The 23,981-nt window shown below is 35.2% G+C and overlaps 1 protein-coding gene across 2 annotated transcripts; it reads right to left on the bottom strand.

Annotated features, from left to right (window-relative positions):
• Positions 1-1,014: 1,014 nt before the first annotated feature.
• LOC126814835 (purine nucleoside phosphorylase) lies at positions 1,015-23,935 on the bottom strand. Of its 2 annotated transcripts, none has more exons than XM_050540230.2 (6): positions 23,797-23,935; positions 19,273-19,442; positions 18,203-18,306; positions 14,700-14,875; positions 10,637-10,827; positions 1,015-9,113 (listed from the first exon to the last, which is right to left on the bottom strand). In XM_050540230.2, the coding sequence occupies exons 1-6, from the start codon at positions 23,829-23,831 to the stop codon at positions 8,911-8,913; spliced, it is 879 nt and encodes a 292-aa protein (XP_050396187.1). In that variant the 5' UTR covers positions 23,832-23,935; the 3' UTR covers positions 1,015-8,910. The 2 variants fall into 2 exon arrangements, with proteins under 2 accessions (XP_050396187.1, XP_050396188.1); XM_050540231.2 differs by lacking the exon at positions 23,797-23,935 and adding an exon at positions 19,834-19,962.
• Between the last annotated feature and the right edge of the window lie 46 nt (positions 23,936-23,981).

Below are 23,981 nucleotides of genomic sequence, written 5' to 3'. Positions count from 1 at the left end.
CGCAGGGGTCTTTCCTGTGGGAGAAACCCGGAGTAAACCCACGAGGTTGAGATGGCGTCCCTATCTCCAAGCCACATACGCTCACACCAGGGATTGAAACCACAACCGCAAGCCAGAGGTGACCGGCCAGCTAGAGGTCGAAGCGTGACACTCTAGACAACTAGGCCATCCCAACCCCCATCAGGATGGAGGGCCCGACGAGGACAGCTGTCTAGTCATTCGGATGGTACGAAAACCGAGGTCCCATGTCTACATTGGTGTGCATGTAAAAGATCCAAGTTTGAACATTCAAGTTATTGTGACGGACAGGTAGACAAACCCATTTTATAAATGAAATGAAATGAAATGGGGTTTAACATCCTACTGTTCTGCTCCTATACTGGGCTAATGAAGACGGTCATACGCCATACAGTGTGCTATGAGGGAAATTTTGCCCGAGCAGCGGCACTATCGCCTACTCTTATATCGAATTCCAACTGCCAAGGGATCTTTTACGTGCATTCCAATGTATACACAGGACCTCGGTTTTTCGTATCATCCGAAGGACTAGACAGCTGTCCTTGTCAGGTCCTCCATTCTGCACAACCCTCGATGACCATCAGATATCTCCATATGGTTCAGCAATTAATGCACATATCTTGTCAAACCTTCAAAAGCTAATATCTTCGCTCACAATGGAGCAATTTAAATGAAATTTTCAATAAATTCATTTTGCATTATCTATTTTCGAACTATTATAGTAGTAAGAATGGCCAGCTCCTCATCTAAATCTTACATAATGTATGTTTAATAAATGAAATAAAATGAAATGGGGTTTAACATCCTACTTTTCTGCTCCGACTGGGCTAATGAAGACTGGGCTAATGAAGACGGGCATACGCCATACAGTGTGCTATGAGGGAAATTTTACCCGGGCAGCAGCACTATCACCTACTCATATATCGAATTCCAACTGTCATGGGATCTTTTACGTATGTTTAATATATTTTACGATGAATAACAGACTATGAAATATATTCTATTTATAGTTTAATTTCACCAGGATATAAGAGCAATAAGATAATATATAATATCACACATATATTGCTATAGAGCACTTTACAGATAGATCAGAATACTTAACTAATATACAAACAATCAATAATTCACACCTACATGTGTATTTCTATTTATAGTTTAAATTCACCAGGATACAAGAGCAATCTGATGTATAGTTTAATGGTCGAATGCGAGACATTAAGTAATATATTGCTAGAGGATGCCAGTACGAGGGCTATATCTATATATTACGCATTGTCTTACACAAGACCATTAAACAACATAATAATTCACACCTACATGTGCACTTTACAGATAGATCAACATACTTATAGAGAATCTCCTACCAGTCTTTTTTGATATCAACGAGTGTTGATATTTTTTGATATCAAAAAAGGCGAGTAGGAGATTTTATTTATCACCCAGTCCTTTCTTACATGCACAAATAAATAAATATAATTCTTTGCTATAGATGTCACTTTTACTGAACATTACGGCGTAGTGATACATCATTTTTTAACAGCAATTCAACCATTGCAAAGTCCTTTATATTGACCTAGTGTTTCCATCAAGGTCAATTAAATAACAATAGTTCATTGTTCATTTTTAATAAAAAAAAAGTTACTTCTAATAAGAAATGAATGAACTGTTCTTTGAAAATAAAAAAAAGTAGTTTCTTTTCAACTGACCAATCAAATTCATGTAAAGCGATATCTTCTTGATTATGAAATATATCACACAAGCAATATCTACTGTAGAATGTATTATTGGGTGATAAAAAGGCTTAACTAAAATAGAATCAATAATAATAATAATAATTCACACCTACATGTGTAAACATGCATTAACAGAACACAGTTTTTATTGGATACAATCACTAGTTTTATTCTAAAAGCACAAAATGCTTGATAACGATGATAAGAAGATATTGGTCGAAAGAATAAAATTAGTGATTGTATCCCATAAAAACTGTGTTCTGTTAATGTAAATATGTAAATATATAATAAAGAAAACACGTAAATATTTTAACAACTGGTCAATTATAAGACTGAGATCATCATCGTTGATGGCAATGTTTATACATAATAAATTTATATCGGAGATATGAAAAATAGCCCAGTTGGTACAGAAAAGTAGGATGTTGAACCCCTTTTCTTTTAATTTCTGAGGTTAGAATTTTTAATCTGATTAAAACACAGATCCTATTTCGTTTAGTTTTTATAGTTAAAAATTTTGTTTTACTTGTCTTTACTACACTAGGATCTGGAAAAGTTGTTATATAAGACGCGTTCTAGTTGATGTGAGGGATTTAACCAATGAAACGGTCTGCTGCAGCGCGTTCTTCGCGTGCGATGCACGGACCTGGCAGTTGACCTGGTGCAGATCGGGTATAGCCATGAACCGAACCGAAGTAGCCTAACTCTGAAACTGGAAGTAGTAGTCCATCACCACCAGGCCTGTGCTACTCCCCCAGTCCAAGCTTCCCCTATACACCAAATTCAGCCTCCAGGACAACTCTAGTGCAGCCACCAACCCCGAACAGACCGACAGACAAACAAAGGACAGTCACAAATATTAGCATAGATTAAATCTTAAATAATAAAACAAATATTGTCCGAAAAAAGACGATCAGTGGGTATGAAAAATAATATAATATTTTTGTATCATAGATATATTCATATGTTACTCTTGTATACAAAATGATAGATTTAATTCTATCCATTTCAAACGTACTAATAAAATACTGATAAAATATTATATATCTGAATATATCTTTAAACATTAACCTACAAAACATGATAATCTGGAATCTATATATATTGTGACTGTCGTTTGTCTGTCTGTCTTTCTGTCTGTCTGTCTGTCTGTCTGTTCGGGGTTGGCGGCTACACTAGGTCTGCCCCGAGTCTGAAATTTGGGGTATAGGGGTAGCTCGGACCAGGGAGTAACATAGGCCAGGTGGCGTTAGTCTACCACTTCCGGTTTCGGAGTTATGACCCCCGAGCGAAGTCTGTCTGTTCGGGGTTGGCGGCTACATCTGCCCCGAGTCTGAAACTTGGGGTAAAGGGGTAGCTCGGACTGGGGAGTTACATAGGCCAGGTGGCGTTAGTCTACCACTTCCGGTTTTGGAGTTATGACCCCTGAGCGAAGCCGTCTGTTCGGGGTTGGCCGCTACACAAGGTCTGCCCCGACTCTGAAATTTGGGGTATAGGAATAGCTCGGACCGGGGAGTAACATAGGCTAGGTGGCGTTAGTCTACCACTTCCGGTTTCGGAGTTATGACCCCCGCGCGAAGTCTGTCTGTTCGGGGTTGGCGGCTACACTAGGTCTGACCCGAGTCTGAAATTTGGGGTATAGGGGTAGCTCAGACCGGGGAGTAACATAGGCCAGGTGGCGTTAGTCTACCACTTCCAGTTTAGGAGTTATGATCCCTGAGCGAAGCCGGGTATCCAGCTAGTATGTTATATTTTTGATATCTCTTTAAACATTAAGACGATAAATATGGAAAGAATTAATATATCTTTAAACATTTATAAAAGGATAAATATGGCAACAATTTTATAATGGTATAAATTCATCGACCGGTATATATAACAATAGCCCACATATATTTTACTATAAAAATACTTCATAAAATCATTGAAATCGAACAAATATGTATGAATATTTCTTTTATATATTAAGAAACTGATATTAAATATACATTATGCAAGAGCTAAATCTGCCTATAGCAGGTCTTTCTTTAGGCTTGTTTTCTAAATTATTAATTAGACATTAATTAACTGATCCAGGTCATAATCAACTCTCGATGACATCCGATTTCTCTCATATTAAATAGATTAGAACAGTTCAGCCATATTTTGATTTAATTTGAAAACGGATGAGCAAGACTTAGCCTCGAACAACCAGTACAGTGGTTGAAATTATTGCACACGTCTTGTTAAACCTTCAAAGGCTAATATCTTTGTTCGCAATAGAGTAATTTGAATGAAAAATTCATTTTACATTATCTATTTTGGAACTATTATAGCAAGAATGGCTAGCTCTTTATCTAAATCTTACATAATGTATCTTTAATTTACAATAATGATTGATTTGGTATCTTGCGTAATATAGTTATTGGGGATATGTAAGTACTGACATATGTATGAATAAATCCTTTATATATTGAGAAACTGATATTAATTTACAATAATGATTGATTTGGTCTCTTGTGTAACATAAGGTTATTGGGGATATATATAAAAGTACTGACATATTGTTTTAACACATATTGTTTTAACACATATTGACTTAATAATAATAATACTCATTATATTGGGGAGACGCAATACTATATACCAGGGCCCTTATTCATGAAAACTTAAACTAAGTTACAACCAAAATTTTAAGAAATACTGTAACTTCATTGGATATATGCAAATTCATTTTACTGATCAGCCAATCGAATTGCAGTATTTCTTAAAATTTCGATTGTATCTTAGTTTAAGTTTTCATGAATAAGGGCCCAGAAAACAACATTTCATACTGGATACCGGAAAACACCGGAAAAACACTAAATACCGGAAAAAACCCTAAATAGGTAACCCGGAGACTGGCACCCTAAATAGGTAACCGGGAGCCTGCTCCTCTGTGTGCCTGGGTTAAGGTTAGGGTTAATTTCCGGTTTATAATATAGCCCTTCTCCGGGTTACCTATTTAGGGTGGTTTCCAGTATTTAGTGTGTTTTCCGCAGTGTTTAGTGTTTTTCTGGTGTTTTCCGGTATTCAGTATAACATGGTGTTTTCCGGTAAATAGTATAGCCCTTGGGGAGATATATAAAAAAGTGTAATAACACATATTGACTTAATAATAATACACATTATATACCGAGCAATTAGAGATTCAAGTTAACCTTCATAAAACATAAAGATTTTATATCAATAAATTTGTTACCATTAAAATGTTTGATAAAATAAAAATACAATAATCAAACTTTTATGATTTAATACATGAATGACTGATTTTGGCAACCATATCTTTGAAATAATCCTATTCACTTATATTCTCTTAAATGATAAATTGTAAAACCTAATGTTCTCCCGAATAAAATACTGTTTAAACCAAATAATCAAATTTTACAAGAAGAGACAGTTAAGTGTACCAAATAACCGATTTCTTCAATCATACATAAAAAAAACCCCTGACCTATTTCTATAATCTGTACTGTATAACTATAAATTTTATAAGAGGCCGTTAAGTGTACCAAATGACCGATTTCTTCAATTATACATAAAAAAAAGAAAACCTGACCCTATTTCTATAATCTGTATTGTATTATTATAACCTGTTTTCTTAGATACTGAAAAATTGCTGATTGCACTGTTTAGTTGACAAACAATAGAGAAGGGACTATTTTAAATCAAAGTCAAGGTTTGAATTAAATTTACAGACAGAGAGGGGAATAGGGTTTATTGTCCACCTAACAAAAACTAGGTCACTCTGGGACTAACACATGGTTAAATTTTATTTCAACAATTCAGAGCAAACCAACAAGGTTAAAGGCTCAATACCACTCTTGTTGTAACTGAATAATATGTCCCAATCTTTATTCTGGTCAACAAATTGTACTATTTTACGATATTCCAATTAATTGATGATACAAATTTCATCTTAACACACCTAATTTAAAAAATTGGAAAAATTCAACTAATTGATTTGAGAGCCTAACAAAAACCTTTTCAAATGCGACTTGGATTTAAAAATATTTTCGAACCCTCGCGACAAGTAAAATAGGATTTAATGGATAATTTACACAACAGGTAGGACACTAAAACATCTAATACTTATAATAAGGCTACTATTTTTTTTTCTGGAGCTGTCAAGCCAGCAAGAGTGTTATTGTCCCTTTAAAATCATAATTTTATCGGAATTTTTTTCGGGTAACTGGGAGATAGTCAATTCACTTGTGCCAAGTGCTCAAGGGGCAAATGTTCTCATATAACCTTACCCTCTAACCTAGATATATAGTAAATAAAATACTATCTATATGGTGATCAACAACATACCAGCATATCCATTCAATAATTATAACCAGGCCCCAAGTTCACAAAGCACTCTAAGACTTACGTTGAGAATTTACTCAACTTTCAATCATTGTTTATAAGAAATAACTTTGATCCAGAAACACAAAACTTTGCACATCGTTTCCTACTGATGTATTTGATACACTAAAACAACAAAATTTTATAAAGGGCTTATTTTAGTTATAAACAAGGCGAACAATTTTGAGTAAATTCTTAACTTAAGCCCGAGAATGCTTTGTTAACTTGGGGCCAGGGTTCTTGTTTTATTTGCTAGTCTTTAACTGACTGACAGTCGTGAATGACCAGCTGAAGAACTTTAAAGGAGCTAAATCGCTAACATTGACACAAATGGGTCGCAATGCATATAATAATGTAATATCAATGTATATAAACTAATGAATTACATTCAATCGTTTCTGTCTTTACTCTTAATTTCAAATCAGTTAATTTCGGTGAAATACACCAGAAGTCTCAATCGAATGGCAATTCTAGCATCTGGTTATTCCTGTCTACATAGTATTTATTGTGCATGCTCTCCAGGTAAGAATATGACATCAACGTTTGACATGACTTATGGAATATGTCTACCCTTATCTTTCAAGTCCCTTGTTACAAATGGCACTGAAATGCATTATGGTACATGATTTGTGTACCAATAATGGTAACATGTTTATTTTGTCTTAAATATTGGGTATCTGAAGCCCATCTTTTCCCGGTAAGATCACAACATAAATTTTGATTTAAACCCACAAATAATTCGTGTTTTCAATGTTAAAGACTTTGGATGATATTGAGTTAGAAGCTACTTTAACTGTCAGTCAATCAATAAGACATAACATTAGAAAATTAAAGAATTTGACCATAAAATACAATAAATATAGTAACATCTAAAGCTTCCATGAATAAAAACACTTCAAATAGTATAAAAATTGTGATAATGTTAGAAATTGTAATATTCTTCGGAAAAAACATATTTCTAATTAAACAAAATGGCTGCCAAAATCTGAAAAATTACTGATTAATTTCCGAACATGATTTCTTATGAAATGTTATTAAAATATATTCTTTGTTTAACTCACAAACATGTTAAGAATACTGGGCCCTGTTTCTCGAAATCTTAACTAAAGATAAAATCCAAATTTTAGTAGATAATTCAATTTTGATTGGCTAAGCACTAAAATCAATCTAATATTATCCAATCAAATTACTAAAATTTGGATTTTATCTTTGTTAAAATTTCGTGAACCGGGCCCCAGGACTTTTAGAATATGATTAACACAGATTCTTTTTTATTCTGTTGTTTTTTTTATAGTTCAATTTTAGTTTTTTTTAGGCCAACTCAATTTTTCATCATAGGTCATAATATGTAAACCCTGGACCTATCCCCAATGGTTACCCTGACCCTAACCTACAATCTCGGCAACAATCACATGCCCTAATTTTATTTACATCCTAGTGACCTTGACAAAAATTGAGCTGGCTCACTGTTCAAAAATTAATCATTATACATCAATATTCAATTATAAAATGTTGTTTAATTCTTTTAACAATGATCGAGAAATTAAGCGCTTGTAAATTAGACACTCATTATCAAAATTCAATAGACGGCTTTAAACTGGACACAAGTACAAATTAGATGATTTTTGGTGCTTTAAAACAATTTTTATGAATTTTTAAACAAAAATTTGATAGATGAATGTGAAAAAAATTAGCGCTAAATGCACAAGATTAAATGATACTTGGGTTACAGTTTATAAAAAGTATTAATTATTAAACAAAGATTTGATATTAAATGAATGTGAAAGAAATTAGCGCTAAATACACAAGATTAAATGATACTTGGGTTACAGTTTATAAAAAGTATTAATTATTAAACAAAGATTTGATATTAAATGAATGTGAAAGAAATTAGCGCTAAATACACAAGATTAAATGATACTTGGGTTACAGTTTATAAAAAGTATTAATTATAAAACAAAGATTTGATATTAAATGAATGTGAAAGAAATTAGTGCTAAATACACAAGATTCAATTATAGCTGGGTTACAGTGTATCTTGTACCCACAAAAAGATCATTAATAAGCTTACAGATCTATTTCCTATTTTAAAAATAAAGAAAATACATTTGAAGAGTCCAGGGGAAGAAAGATCTAAGTCATATTTTTGTCTTTTCGCATAAAACGCAAAACAACCATTGAATCCTTATAGCTAGAATGCTTGACACAACTGGCAGGCCATTACAGAAGGCCACTGGTTTGATGTGACGCTACATGTTTTTATCTGAAATTGATTGTTCCACAAAAAGTGACTTAGATCGTTTTTCCCCTGGGCTCTTCATTTATTAAAAAATATGATTTCTGTTTTTTTAAACTACTAATTCAACAGATCTAAAATATCTACATTCAGTACTTTGGGAATCCAGTTCCCAATGTTTACAATTTGCAAGTCTGGAAATAAGGCACCTGTCACAGACAATGCCAGGTACAGATTCAGGCTTTGTCAGGCACTAAACCTTCGGTGCCTGTCATTTTGTCTGGCACTGGTTTGTCTATTTTATTGATATTTTTAATACAAGTCTGGCAATAAGTTGTAAATGTCACATTTTGTCAGGCTCATCTAAAACCATTATTTCCAGGCCTGACAATTTGGGAACAGAGATTTATCAAAGGAACTTCTGCAACATCATAATAATTAACATATATATCAAAAAAAGCATCAAAAGACTAAAATATTCATAACATAAAGATGAAAATAAATTGAGTATAATCGTTATTCATGACTTGGTTTTTTTTTGCTACCTCGTCTCTAAACTTCTATTTTCTCTATAAATATGGAAAAGAAGTTTTTGACATTTTCACTTCTCTTTTTTCCAGTCTCTAAAACTTCCTCGTGGTTGGCGAATTGCTCGGAGTCGTATTCCATCACACATTCATTTGTGATCAAGGACATTCCAAAAACTTTTAACCCACAGTGCCGAGCAACTAAAACTTCAGGAACTGTGCTCATACCTGCATGGAAAAAAATTTGAATTACCAATTTTACAGATGCATTATGCAAGAGCTAAATCTGCCAGGTCTTTTTTTAAGCCTTGGGATGAAAAACCGAGTTCCTGTGTACACATTGGCGTGCACGTAAAAGATCCCTTGACAGTTGGAATTCGATATAAGGGTAGGCCGTAGTGAAGATGTGCATATGCTATACAGTGTGCTATGAGGGAAATTTTTCCCAGACAGCGACGCTATGACCTACTCTTATATCGAAATTCCAACTGTCAAGGGATGTTTTACGTGCTGCCAATGTGTACACAAGACCTGGTTTTTCGTGTCATCCGAAGGACTAGACAGCTGCTCTTGTCAGACCCTCAATCCTGCACCACTGACAAGGGGGAACCACGTCGGATAATCACAATGAACTTTTTTGGCCAAAACCGGGAGCAAACCCGCGACCTCCAGACTAGGGAGCCAGCGTCGTACTTACTTAGCCATTTTGGCTCCTATCATTTTATTACTGACAACAGTTGTTATCCACAGTGTCCCAACAATGGTTAATTCACCCTACCCCCCACCCTCTCCCTCCAATAAGAAGAACTCCATCAAGGCATTGACGTAATAAACACCTACACTAAGTTCGAACATTATAGCTCAATTAGAAGGAGATTTGTTGTGTCCCAAAAAGTGTGACCTTGAAATGTGTTTTATATATCTTTGACCTATAAATTACGCTTATGTAAGCATGTTTATTACAGTTCATTCAACTCTCTCCCATGAGTCGGCATGACCTAAGTACAAAGGAGTAATGTCCTCATATAGTTATGTTGATTCCTACACGTTTTCTTGTATGCGACATTTACTGTTTCTGTCTTAAGATAGAGATAAGTGAGAAAGAGAGAAATGGGGTTTAATGTCCACTCGAAACAAACTAGGTCATTTCAAGACTAACACATGGTTTAATTGTATTTCAATAATTCGCTTGCGGGTAGGGATCTTTAGCAGTGGGAGGAAACTGGAGGACCCGGAGAAAACCCATGAGGTTGGACAAGCGACCCTAATCCTTGTCACGTACAACCGGCGATTCGAAAACAAGCCCGTTGACTCAATGACAGGCCTTATGATACAGCACGCACGTGCTAACCATTCGGCCATCCTACCCACCAAACTATAAATAAACAGCCAAATGAAATAAAATGGAGTCCAACGTCCTACTGTTCTGCTCCGACTGGGCTAATGGAGATTTTGCCTGAGCAGTGGCACTATGGGCCTACTCTTAATTCGAATTCCAACTGTCAAGAGACCTTTTACGTGCAAGCCAATGTATACACGGGACCTCTGTTTTTCATCCTATCCAAATGGCTAGACAGCTGTCCTTATCAGGCCCGCCATCCTGCACCACTGACAAGGGGAAACCACGCCGGAAAATCTGGATGAACTTTCTCGGCCAATGCAGGGATCGAACACCCGACTTCCAGGCTAGCGAGCCAGCGTCTTACCCACTTAGCCACCGCGGCTCCCAAAAAATAAAACAGCGAACTCACCTGTAGCATCGACACCGAGAATACTTAATAATTTACATTCTGTGACCGTTTCAAACGCTGGACCAACCATCATACTGTAAACACCTTCCCGCATAAAATCCTGATAATTCAATTCCTTAAGTATACTTCTGGCTAACTGTCGATATTTTAAATCATAACAGTTGGACATCGCTGGGAATCTTGGACCAAATCTGTTTAAAGACATTAAATTCATTTTAATTTTTTATTAAAGGGCATATAGCACTATTTTTTGAAACCTTAAAGGTCACCGGAAAAGCTCCAAATTTTTAAAAAATAATGTCAACATACATGTATCCTTTCCATAAGCATAACACAAACCCAAACATCAATATTACCTGATACAGGTAAATTTCAATATTAGTAATTTCCGCTATTTTCCGTGAGTAGTCGTAACTTTCCGTCAATAAACAATCTGTGACGTCATAGAAGGACTAAAATGACGTCACAGATTGTTTATTGACGGAAAGTTACGACTACTCGCGGAAATTACTACGGTAATATTGACATTTGGATTCGTGTTATACTTATGGAAACCATGTTGACATAAATACTTGTATTATTTTTTAAAAATTTGGAGCTTTTCCGATGACCTTTAAAATTAACGAAAATAGGTCTAAAAGCACATATTAATGTATTTTGAGCGTATATAAAATTCTTTACATTCAATATGAAAATTTGAATTGTAATTTCTAATCAATTATATGTTCAGTAAAATATGTGAACAGTTCCAATTCAACAGGAGTCGATCTCAACTGATTAGTGCATTCAACACAGGTTTTTATTATTAAGTCATCTGTTAATCAGCCATTTTCAATTACTTCCACAATGTCTTATGGAATATGTTTTTCTTTGTTCATTACAAATGGTGTTCAAAACCATAGTGTACACATCATTGAATATTAGGATCCCATATTATCAAGGCAAGATCAAAACATTAATATTGATTTAAATTGACCAATATTTTGTTAATGCTATCACCCTTGGTGGAGGAGGACGTAAAACTCCAGGAACAAACGAACGACCAATATTGAATTTTAATTCGAAGATAATGGATAATACCAAGTTAGCTCCTTTAATCAATAAAATCAGAGCTATCTGTATGGAAATGAATCAGCAGAGTAAAAATCAATAAATTACAATTCAAACTATATTTAGACAAACACAGTGAATTAATATCAATAAACCATTGTGTAGGTCAACATGTTCTTTCTAAATTTAACAAACCCAACAGAGCAGTCAGAAATGAAATGAAATGGGGTTTAACGTCCTACTGTTCTGCTCCTATGCTGGGCTAATGAAGACGGTCATATGCCATACAGTGTGCTATGAGGGAAATTTTGCCCGGGCAGCGGCACTATCGCCTAAACTTATATCGAAATCCAACTGCCAAGGGATCTTTTACAGGCATTCCAATGTATACACGGGACCTCGGGTTTTTCGTCTCATTCGAAGGACTAGACAGCTGTCCTTGTCAGGCCCTCTGTCCTGCATCACTGACAAGGGGGAACCACGCCGGAAAATCTGGATGAACTTTCTCGGGCAATGCAGGGATCGAACACCCGACCTCCAGGCTAGCGAGCCAGTGTCTTACCCACTTAGCCACATGATCCCCCAATAGAGCAGTCAGACTGACTGAATGTTCAGTCCTATAGAAAACGATTATTATTTATTATTATTTCCACGACACTTGGATTTATTTCAATAGTAACAGTAATATCTCTTAATCAAATTTTTAACTAGCATGAGTTATTTGGCTTCTGGTTCTATACAAACATCACGTGAAATATCTAAAGAAGCGGGAGCCACAGTGGCTAGTTGGTTATAAGGGTGTGACGACTAAGCAAAACTTGAACCGGTTAGTCGGCGGCTAAAAAACCGAACCGATTCGGTTTAGTCGGTAATGAAAACTAACTGAAAAATATTAGTCTTCCATAGTCTACAATACACGCTAATATACTGGCCTTTATATACGGAGCTTAAAACTGTAATGGCGACATACATGTACAGTTCTATGTTTTATGTGTCCGGTACATTAAAAAATTTGGTTTTGTTTGTACTATGTAGTTTGTTCAAATCTCCTGTTTAACCTTTTTAATAAAAGTAATAAATACAACATATAAAAAAATAGACTTCGATTTTCTCTTTTACATTATCCACGGTTCGCGTGTTCCATTTCGTTTTATATATTATTATTAACATATTATGCAGGTAATAGGGCGGACATAATGTATGGAATAAATAAGCTTTACTCGTCGATTTTTGTTGATTACCGATCACGGCCGAGATTAGTTCACCGCTGTATATTCGTATTGTTTATTCGTATTGTTAGTTAATTTCCGTTATGATTTTAGATTACTTCAACGATGGTTTTGTAATAAAGTATACTCGTATTGTTTGTTAGTTTATGATGTCTAACATCATTTATCTTCTTTATAAAAAGGTGTTTTATAATTACATATTGACAGCTGAATCACTCGCCAAAAATACATCACAGACTCTACGTATTACCAAATAATCAATTAAATTGCGCAGGAGCCCCTTTGAAATAAGACAAATTAGATTGATATTTATTCGAAACCGTAATTAATTTTAAAACTGAACGTTGATTTAATTTCCGTGCACGAAATGAAACTAAACATCTCCAAATATAAGAAATCCGAATAAGAATTCATTTAGAATACCAAAATGTGAATCGTAACACATTGGGGTCTAATGGAACCTGTTGTAAGGTGGACACTGCATGCTTTCTTTTAGCGTTGGATTATTTGAGACGCCAGGTAGTCTGAACATCTAGAGATAACACATGTTGAAATAGTGGCTACGTGCAATTTTATCCTTTGATCTGTTCTATCACTGGCAATCCTGTTATAGTGAAACCAACATGCATGCAAATGACTATACAGTGTATTACAAGTGTATGACACCAAGTAAGCTCAGTCTGGGATAAGTCTAGTTGTATTAGAAACGTAAATGCGGTCTACGATATACGACTTTAAATCTCTCCACTAGATAATTCTTTTTGTGAAAAAACAAAACAAACCGTTACAATAGACATAGTGTTTTATCTATTTCTTGTGATAATAATTAAAAATAACTGGAAACGATATGGACTTATTTTTTTGCTTACAAACACGGTAAGCATTTCTTTCGTTGTATTTTATTACTTGACGATAAACATGTGGTATTAAATATGTCAACTCTTTACACATGCTGTTTAACTAAAAAACTATAATAAAATGAAATTACGGTCAATATTCACAATAATCCACGGCCGATATACCAAAGTTGTAACTGATGATCGTTACATTTTATTTAACAAACATCGTGGGAATCGTTAGGAATGCTAATTATATTTTTTTTATTGCGGGAATATCTACGACCGATTACAGAATATACTGGACATCTCATTATTATCGACCATTTATCAATGATGTAGCTTAATGCTTATTCGCCCCGATAATTGTTGATCGTTAATACATGTATCTTTTTTATAAAAAAACATGCTATAATATTCGGGCGACTGGTTTATATCATGCTGTATTTTTTAGACGACTATCAATTTCCCGAAACTTGAACAGGTTTGTAGGTAAAACCGAACCGACTCAGACTAAACCGACTAATCGTCACACCTCTAGTTGGTTAAGACGCTGGCTCGCTAGCCTGGAGGTCGGGTGTCCGATCCCTGCATTGGCCGAGAAAGTTCATCTGGATTTTCCGACGTGGTTTCCCCTTGTCAGTGGTGCAGAACGGAGGGCCTGACAAGGACAGCTGTCTAGTCCTTCGGATGAGACGTAAAACTGGAATGCACGTAAAAGATCCCTTGGCAGTTGGAATTCGATATAAGAGTAGGCGATAGTGCCGCTGCCCGGGGCAAAATTTCCCTCATAGCACACTGTATGGCGTATGCCCGTCTTCATTAGCCCAGTATAGGAGCAGAACAGTAGGACGTTAAACCTCATTTTATTTCATTTCACATACAAGTCTCGCTATCCAGGTGGACTGCAAGGGAAGACAACTCAGTTTGGGATATTGATAGACTTACCTTTCATCATTTAGACCAACTAATGGATTAACACCTGCAAATCCTGCCAGATTAACATGATCTTTAATAATCATCAGATCGCCTACTTTAAAATCACGATTAATCCCACCGGCTGCGTTCGTTACAATCAAAGTCTTCACACCCATCATCTTCATAGTTCTAACTGGCACGGCAATCTAAACAGATAACGAGATAAATTACTATCAGTGTGAGGGTTAGCATGTGCACGTTGCATCATAAGGTCCTTCATAGTTCTAACTGGCACAGCAATCTAAACAGATAACGAGATAAATTACTATCAGTGTGAGGGTTAGCATGTGCACGTTGCATGATAAGGTCCTTCATAGTTCTAACTGGCACGGCAATCTAAACAGATAACGAGATAAATTACTATCAGTGTGAGGGTTAGCATGTGCACGTTGCATCATAAGGTCCTTCATAGTTCTAACTGGCACGGCAATCTAAACAGATAACGAGATAAATTACTATCAGTGTGAGGGTTAGCATGTGCACGTTGCATCATAAGGTCCTTCATAGTTCTAACTGGCACGGCAATCTAAACAGATAACGAGATAAATTACTATCAGTGTGAGGGTTAGCATGTGCACCTTGCATCATAAGGTCCTTCATAGTTCTAACTGGCACGGCAATCTAAACAGATAACGAGATAAATTACTATCAGTGTGAGGATTAGCATGTGCACGTTGCATCATAAGGTCCTTCATAGTTCTAACTGGCACAGCAATCTAAATACATAAATAACTATCAGTGTGAGAATAATAACATAAGATAGGTTGCCAGGCAACAAAACATACGCCCACAGCAGCTAAATCGTCCAAGCAGTCGACAAGGGTTGTCACATATTTATTCTTTTGTAGGTAATTATGGGAATTTAATAGACAATTTCATACAGATGACATTAAAATTGTTCAAATTCGACAGGCTTTTTCGTTTTACTAATTCAAATAATGCATATAAATTCCATACAGTTTGAACATTCACAAATTTCAGCAAAGTAAATCAAGGGTCATAACTCTACACGTAATTGACGGAAATTGATGACATTCAATAGGCTTCTTCATTTCACTAATTTAAATGATGCATATGAATTTCATACAGATTAGTTGATAACTTTTGTCGTTCAAACGTTCACAAGATTCAACAAAGTTAAACAAGGGCCATAACTCTAGATGTAATAAACGGAAATTTGCTGAAACTCAATAGGCTTGTTAGTTTTACTAATTTAAATGATACATATAAATTTCATACAGATCGGATAATAACTTTTGAGCATTTACAAGGTACAACAAAGTGAAACAAGGGCCATAACTCATGGTATAATTAACGGAAATTGCTGAAATTCAATAAGCTTCTTTGTTCCACTAATTTAAAAGATGCATATCAATTTCAAACAGATCGGATGATAACTGTTGCCATTAGAGCGTTCACAAGATTCAACCAAGTGAAACAAGGGCCATAACTCTAGATGTAATTAACGGAAATTGCTGAAATTCAATAGGATTCTTTGTTTTATGTGGGCGTATAAAAGGGTTGGGGGGACTGGATAGTGTGTGCTCCTTCATGGAATACATGTATATACAAATAGCATAGATAATGCCTTAGATTTTTTTTTTTTTTTAAAAATTCCTAAATCTATATCTTTACCAGGGCTGTCGGTAATTTTTCACAGTTGATTAGCAGCACTGCTAATCAAAAAGTCCAATTTTGCCAAATTTGATTAGCAAATTTAAAAATTGATTAGCAGTTTTTCAGTTTCAACGTAAAACACCTAAATAACAAGATATTACTTTAATTCATAACGAATTGAAATATGATTAGATTCCATTCTGACTATTCTTAGATTTTTTAGCACTGCCACAAGTACTTGTGACAGTTTGTGAATGTGATGTAGACATTTAGTTAGGTCTTACGTCTGAAGCCAATTCTTGACAGTGACTTCCGAAGCCCCACTCATTTTAATTGTAATTTTTTTGTTACGTTAGAAATCTTCGTTAGAAAACAATTTCGTCTGCTTTTTATCGTGTATTATTATTTTTGTTCAATCGGGCGCACCTCGATTAACTAGACACACGCGATATAAACAATAATATTTTACGGGAATTTTTACTTTGATTTATCATTTTACAATACGTTAACATGTGTTTATTTTTTTATATTTTATTTACAATACGTGGGAGATACACTGGATTTATTTCTTTCAAAATGAATATGATATAATTACTTGATGTCTCACAACGTGAGTGGTACTACTTGATTCTCTATTTCCGGTTTAATAGTCCCTATTCATAGAGTTATGTCCCTGTGTTATATAGTATTGTGTCTGGGCAGTTCGAGAAGAAAATGTCACACGGAGAATTCAGTTTTGTTTATAAAATTTTATTCAACATTTTATACACGTTGAAAGTGTTGAGTAAGCCTTCTAGTCTTCAAAATGTGGATTATTCTTGTGTCAATATCCAAAATGACTGGCATATTAATGATTCGCAGTAACTGCGAATCAAAAACGTTAGATTTTAATTTTTGGTTAGCAACGGACAAAATATGTATCGCAAATTGCGCTGCGATACTGGTTGTCGGCAGCCCTGATCTTTACAAATGACAAGAGAGGGGTTTATGAGAGAGAGAGAGATAGAGAGAGTTTAACATCCACTACACAATCTTGGTCATACTAGGTCATTTCGGGACAAACATATGGTTCAATTTTATTTTAATAATTCGCTTTCGCGTAGGGGTCTTTAGCAGTGGGAGTAAACCGGAGGGCCCGGAGAAAATCCACGAAGTTGGACAGGCGACCCTACTTCTTGTCATGCACAACCGGCGAATTAACTAATATGTTAGTCCGAAAAGACCTAGAGGATGTTAAACCCCATTTCTCTTTCATAAAAGAAGATTTTAGCCATGGTATTGTGCTTAATGCCTAAAAGTCCAAGTTGATTAATCTACACATCAAGTTGTTTTCATAAATAAAAGTCAAGTGTGCATCCTGTCAAATGTGACAAGCGTAGCGAGGCTCAAAATATTTCTGATGACAACCAACTGACATGCTTCTAAAATATCATCAAACATATATTTATAATGACTTAGATTTTGATTTTTTGAATAGTAAAATCCACCAACAAAATGAAAAAATCACTAAATCTATATTTTTAGAAATGACAAGGGAGGGGTTTATGAGAGTATGGGATGGAATATCTACCACATGTAATAAGGGGTGTTTTTTTCCTTGTTTTAAATTACGTGTGAAATTTTATAATATACTAGAAGAATGCCCGGCTTCGCTCGGGGGTCATAACTCCGAAACCGGAAGTGGTAGACTAACGCCACCTGGCCTATGTTACTCCCTGGTCCGAGCTACCCTATACCCCAAATTTCAGACTCGGGGCAGACCTAGTGTAGCCGCCAACCCCGAACAGACAGACAGACAGACAAACAAACAAACAGACAAACGACAGTCAGAAATATTAGTATATAGATTTACTTACTTTTTGAGGAGGATAACCTTCATAACAATGTACTCTACCCTGCATTAATACCACGGATTTACCACTTAATTTACCAAATACCAACTTTCCTTCATGTCCAGGTACTGGAATAACAATAATTGGTTGTGAACACGGGTTTGTTTCAATCTGATTAAAACACTGGGCCCTTATTCACGAAAACTTAAACTAAGTTACAACTGAAATTTTAAGAAATACTGCAACTTCATTGGATATATGCAAATTGATTTTACTGGTAAGCCAATCGAATTGCAGTATTTCTTAAAATTTCGATTTTATCTTAGTTTAAGTTTTCGTGAATAAGGGCCCAGATCCTATTTCGTTTCGTTTTTTATAGTCCAAAATTTCGTTTTTCTTGTCTTTACTAGACTAGGATATGGAAGAGTTGTTATATAACCCGCTTTCTGATTGATGTGAGGGATTAGCCAATGAAACGGTCTGTTACGATGAGTTTTTGACGTGAGATGCATGGAACTGTGGGTAACCCACTAGAAACATCAACGCTGATTAGTTAATCAACTGTTATTCAATAGAATCTGGGTTTGTGTACCAAGGGGGCCCATGCCAAGAGCCCTTAAAAATAATCAAATAAAATTCTTAATTATGAATGGATGTAAAAAATTATATTTGTTAGGGTGGAATAGGCCCCTTCTATGTCCCTGGTACCAATGACATTCTCAACGACCCTGTCTGTCAGCATACTGACATTTCCAGAATATTTCCTAAGATTCCAAAATTGATGAATGGTACATTTACAAGTATCTCTGAAAAATATTACCATTACAGGTATGGACATGCATTTATTCACCTGTTCAGGTAGTCATAAAACACCTGCTAATGATAACAATTATTGATCCATGCATTCTTAATTAGCACCAAGGATGCCAATTTCAAGGTGTGCAAAAATCCATAGATACCATAAATTAAATTTAATAGATCATTATCTCTGTCTAATTTACCTGTGCTGATTGGAAAACCAGGCGTTAATTTAATAGATCATAATATCTGTCTAATTTACCTGTGCTGATTGGAAAACTAGGTATATAATTTACCTGTGCTAATGGGAAATCCAGGTATATCTTTGTATGGAATAATTTCTTGATCTGTGACAACGTCTACTAATTTACCCAATCCGGATCCGCAAATAATTCCAATATTTGGTCGGCCTTTAACTTTCGATAATATTCCATTTGCAAGACTCTGTATTTCTTCGTAGGAGGTCCTGCAAATATTTTTTATAGATATTATTAATATAATTTTTAAAAATATGACACACCAGGGCGTTAATCACACTGCTGGTAAAAAAATATCAAATATTTCTTCAAAGGTGGCCCTGAAATTTTTTTTTTATAGATATTATTAATATAATTTTAAAAAAATATGACACATCAGGGCATTATGCACACTGCTGGTAAAAGAATATCAAATATATCTTTGCCTCCAATGTATTTGACTTCAGTCAAGATGGCTGATTCTTACTCAATAAGTAATAAATATCCTTGTCCAACAACAAGATTGATCTCAAACATTACAGATGCCTTTCTAAAGCATAACAATTTATATTCTTTTGATATGCGAACAAAATTATAAATTCCTTATAAAACGGTACTTACATTGCTCAATTTCACTAGAGTTAACAGTAGTTTAAGAATACACCTGTGCCAATGAATGAGCTAAAACTAACATTGAAATGAATGTGTCAGTTTGTTTTGAAACTGACAACAAACTGTGACAGGGTTATGGTATAATCAGAAACTGTTATGTTATGTCATGTTTAAATATATTGTTAGGAGAGATAAGCACTTCCTATTTTACATTTAAATGGGTGCTATTGTGTATTGGACATGTCCTGAGATAATTACGACTCCTGACTACACATTTCTAAATGGTCGAATCCATTACGATTGCAGGTAAACAGCTACATAACACAGTATGTTAAATAGGCAGTATGCAAGAGTTAAATCTGCCTATTGCACAGAGAGAGAGAGAGAGAGAGAGAGAGAGAGAGAGAGAGATGGGGTTTAGTCCACTCGACACAAACTAGGTCATTTCAGGACTAACATATGGTTCAATTTCATTTCAATAATTTGCTTGTGTGTAGGGATCTTTAGCAGGCGGAGGAAACCGGAGGACCCGGAGAAAACCGACGAGGTTGGACAGGCGACCCTACTCCTTGTCACGTACAACTGGGGAATTGAAACCACATCAGTTGACTCAATGACAGACCTTATGATACAATGCACGTACGCGCTGACCTTTGAGTGAAATAGACAATAGAATTTATCCTTGGCCTTAGCCCTGTTATTGTCACAATATTTTAAAATAAACTCATACCATAGCTAATATTTTGACAATGGAGAAGACAAATAAAACATATGTATTATCAAAGTTTAAAATAAACTCATACCATAGCTAATATTTTGACAATGGAGAAGACAAATAAAACATATGTATTATCAAATTATAACTCATGCCCTCTGGTGCACTTCTATTCACCTAATGCAATTTCGCATAAATTACCAAATAGTATTTAAAAAATCAACTGTATATAATTCCAGCTTTGATTCAGTTGCACGAAAAAGAAGTTTATAAATATTTTGTGAAAAGAGAGAGAGAGAGAGAGAGAGAGAGACAGGGAGTTTTAATAATTTTCCAACAATGGTTTGAAACTAAACATCAAAAACAGAAACTCCTGCTAAAACAGCCCAACTACAAGATACCTGAGGCTGAGTTGTATTAATGAAAACTATGTCACTAAAATTCCTATTATTCTACAGAAGTACAAGTATTGAGGTTAGAAATTAGAAAGTTGATTCTTCAAAGAAGCTAAAACGGTTTCAGACAACTGTCACCACGGTCAATCAGGATCTTATAATTACCTTTCTATGGTTGAATTAATTATGGGTTACCTGAACACTGATAGAACATCTTAGAGCATAGTCCTCTTAACGTGAATCCCCGGTTGTACGTGACAAGGAGTAGGGTCGCCTGTCCAACCTAGTGGGTTTTCTCCGGGTCCTCCGGTTTCCTCCCAATGCTAAAGACCCCTACGCGCAAGCGAATTATTGAAATAAAATTAAACCATATGTTAGTCCCGAAATGACCTAGTTTGTGTCGAGTGGACGTTAAACCCCATTTCTCTCTCTCTCTCTCTCTCTCTCTCTCTCTCTCTCCTCTTAATGTGCAGAAATAAGGGGGTTATAAAAGAGGGTGTTGAGTGGAATTGATCAGACCTCACCCACATATTCCAAGCAGCCATCATCTATGCTTTATTGAAAACGAGGGACCTTTGAAGCCAAATAGTTTAACAATAACGTTGTAGAAACCAACTAACCTGTAGTTTTATTACGATCACGGAGAAACACAACAAGGAAGTCCGATATTACTAGAAAATTATGTGTTGTTAAATACCCATTACCACCAGTATTTATTTTAACTTAAAGATACATTATGTAAGATTTAGATAAAGAACTAGCCATTCTTGCTATAATAGCTCGAAAGTAGATGTAAAATGAATAATTTGAAAATTTCATTCAAATTACTCTATTGCAAGCGAAGATATTAGCCTTTGAAGGTTTGACAGACGTGTGCAATAATTTTAACCACCGTACTGGTTGATCGAAGCTATGTCTCGGTCCTCCATATTTGATTAAATCAAAGTATCACTGAACCATTCTAATGTATTTAATATCGGAGAAATCTGATGCTATCGAGAGTTGATTAAGGCCTGGATCAGTTAATTAATGTCTAATTAATACTTTAGAAAACATTTCAGGCCTAAAGAAAGACCTGCAATAAGTCGTTAATATTTGGGACGTAGAAATTGACACAAATAGGTCTCAACGCATAGCCTATAATAATGTACCATAATATGAATGCATGTAAACTGATTTACAGTCAATCATTTCTGTTGTTACCGTAATTTCTAATCAGTTATGTTTGACGAAATATGCCAAAAGTCTCAATTGAATGGCAATCTCTAGCATCTGGTTATCCAATTCTACACTGATAGTATTTATTATGCATACTCTCCAGATAAGAATAGGGCGTCGCTGTGTCACATGGTTTGTGGAATATGTCCAGCCTTGTTCTTCGAGTCCCTTGTAACAAATGGCGCACAATTTGTGTACCAATGGTAAAATGTTTATTTTGTCTTAAATACTGAATATCAGAAGCCCATCTTTTCCCGGTAAGATCACAACATCAATGTTGATTTAAATTGACAATAATTTGCGTTATCAATGTCAAAGAATTGGACGATATTGAGTTTGAGACGTATAGCCACTTTAAATGGTTTATTTTCCAAGAAAAAGGAAATGAAATGAAATGAAATGGGGTTTAACGTCCTACTGTTCTGCTCCTATACTATGACTGGGCTAATGAAGATGCTATGATGAGGCATTCTTTATGATAAAATAAATAATGTAGGCCTATCTGTTCTATATGACTTGGTTGTTAAGACACTAATCTCCAATAGTTTAAGTTTAGTTAGCTACCCAATAAAAGATTATTAAAATGTTGCCACTAGTGACTTGAACTAAACAGTTAATTAAAATGGTAGATAATGCTAGATTTATAAGGACAATTGATATTGTTGTAGAAGGAGTTTAGTTACATACTAAATCATTAAAACAAGGAGACAATGAATACATTTAATTATATTGAAAACAGTGTAGGAGATTAGTGTCTGAATGTAGTCATTACTTTTATTGTCTAGAGAGAGAGAAATGGGGTTTAACGTCCACTCGACACAAATTAGGTCATATCGGGACTAACATATGGTTTAATTTTATTTCAATAATTCACTTGCGCGTAGGGTTCTTTAGCAGTGGGAGGAAACCGGAGCACCCGGAGAAAACCCACGAGGTTGGACAGGCGACCCTACTCCTTGTCACGTACAACCGGGGAACTTTTATGGTCTACATTTAATTTAGAATATAGATTACAATATTCAGTAGGCCTTATTCAGTAGGCCTATGTAATAAAATGATTAAATTTTATGAATGAAAATTATGAAAATATATTCTACAACAAATTGCTTTGAAATGATTGGTTATAGCACTATCTTGGCTACTGCCATGGGTTCTTTTACGTGCACGCCAATGTATACACAGGACCTGTTTTTCGCCCCATCCGAACGACTAGACAGCTGTCCTTGTCCGGCCCTCCGTCATGTAGCACTAGCACTGACATGGGGAAATGAAATGAAATGAAATGGAGTTTAACGTCCTACTGTTCTGCTCCTAACCTGGGCTAATGAAGACGGAGACATGGGGAAACCACGTCGGAAAATCCCCAAGAAAAAGGGGGAAAAAAATTAAAATCAAAATAAATACTGACAATTCAAGATAATGGGTGAAAAAGTTGATATCATTTCTGATCCTAAGATCTACTCTTCTGTCTTTGTAAATAGAAAAAATTAAAAGACATTTTTCTATTTGTTGACTTTTTATATAATTTTGATTTCATCATCATTTTTGGAGAATGGTTAATTCCACTACCGGTACCGTGCGGTTCTATTGACATTTGAGTGTTGACATTTCTAACGTTATTAAAAATAATTTAACACTTCTCACCCTGTCTGAGTCCTGTTATTATTAGATTCACTCATGCTGTCGGTTCCTGCTTGAGATAACACCAAATTTGTTTTTACTTCGATTCCTCTTCTCGCACGAGATTCCAATGCGCTTGTTTGCTTGTCGTGTCCTAATAGTAACAGCGACCTTGATCTTTCTTTTGTTGACCAATCAACAATCAGAAC

Source organism: Patella vulgata, chromosome 3, assembly GCF_932274485.2.
Source record: "Patella vulgata chromosome 3, xgPatVulg1.2, whole genome shotgun sequence".
In the NCBI taxonomy this organism is placed as follows: domain Eukaryota; kingdom Metazoa; phylum Mollusca; class Gastropoda; family Patellidae; genus Patella; species Patella vulgata.
Note: the sequence above shows the minus strand (reverse complement) of the source record. Positions and strands in the feature narration are given on the sequence as shown.

Coding starts and splice junctions, on each gene's coding strand:
- LOC126814835 (XM_050540230.2), bottom strand. CDS start 23,831: ATGAGTGAATCTAATAATAACAGGACTCAGACAGG. Junction 19,443..23,796: donor AATAACAGGACTCAGACAGG/GTGAGAAGTGTT, acceptor AAATATTTGCAG/GACCTCCTACGAAGAAATAC. Junction 18,307..19,272: donor TGGATTTCCCATTAGCACAG/GTAAATTATATA, acceptor TTGTTATTCCAG/TACCTGGACATGAAGGAAAG.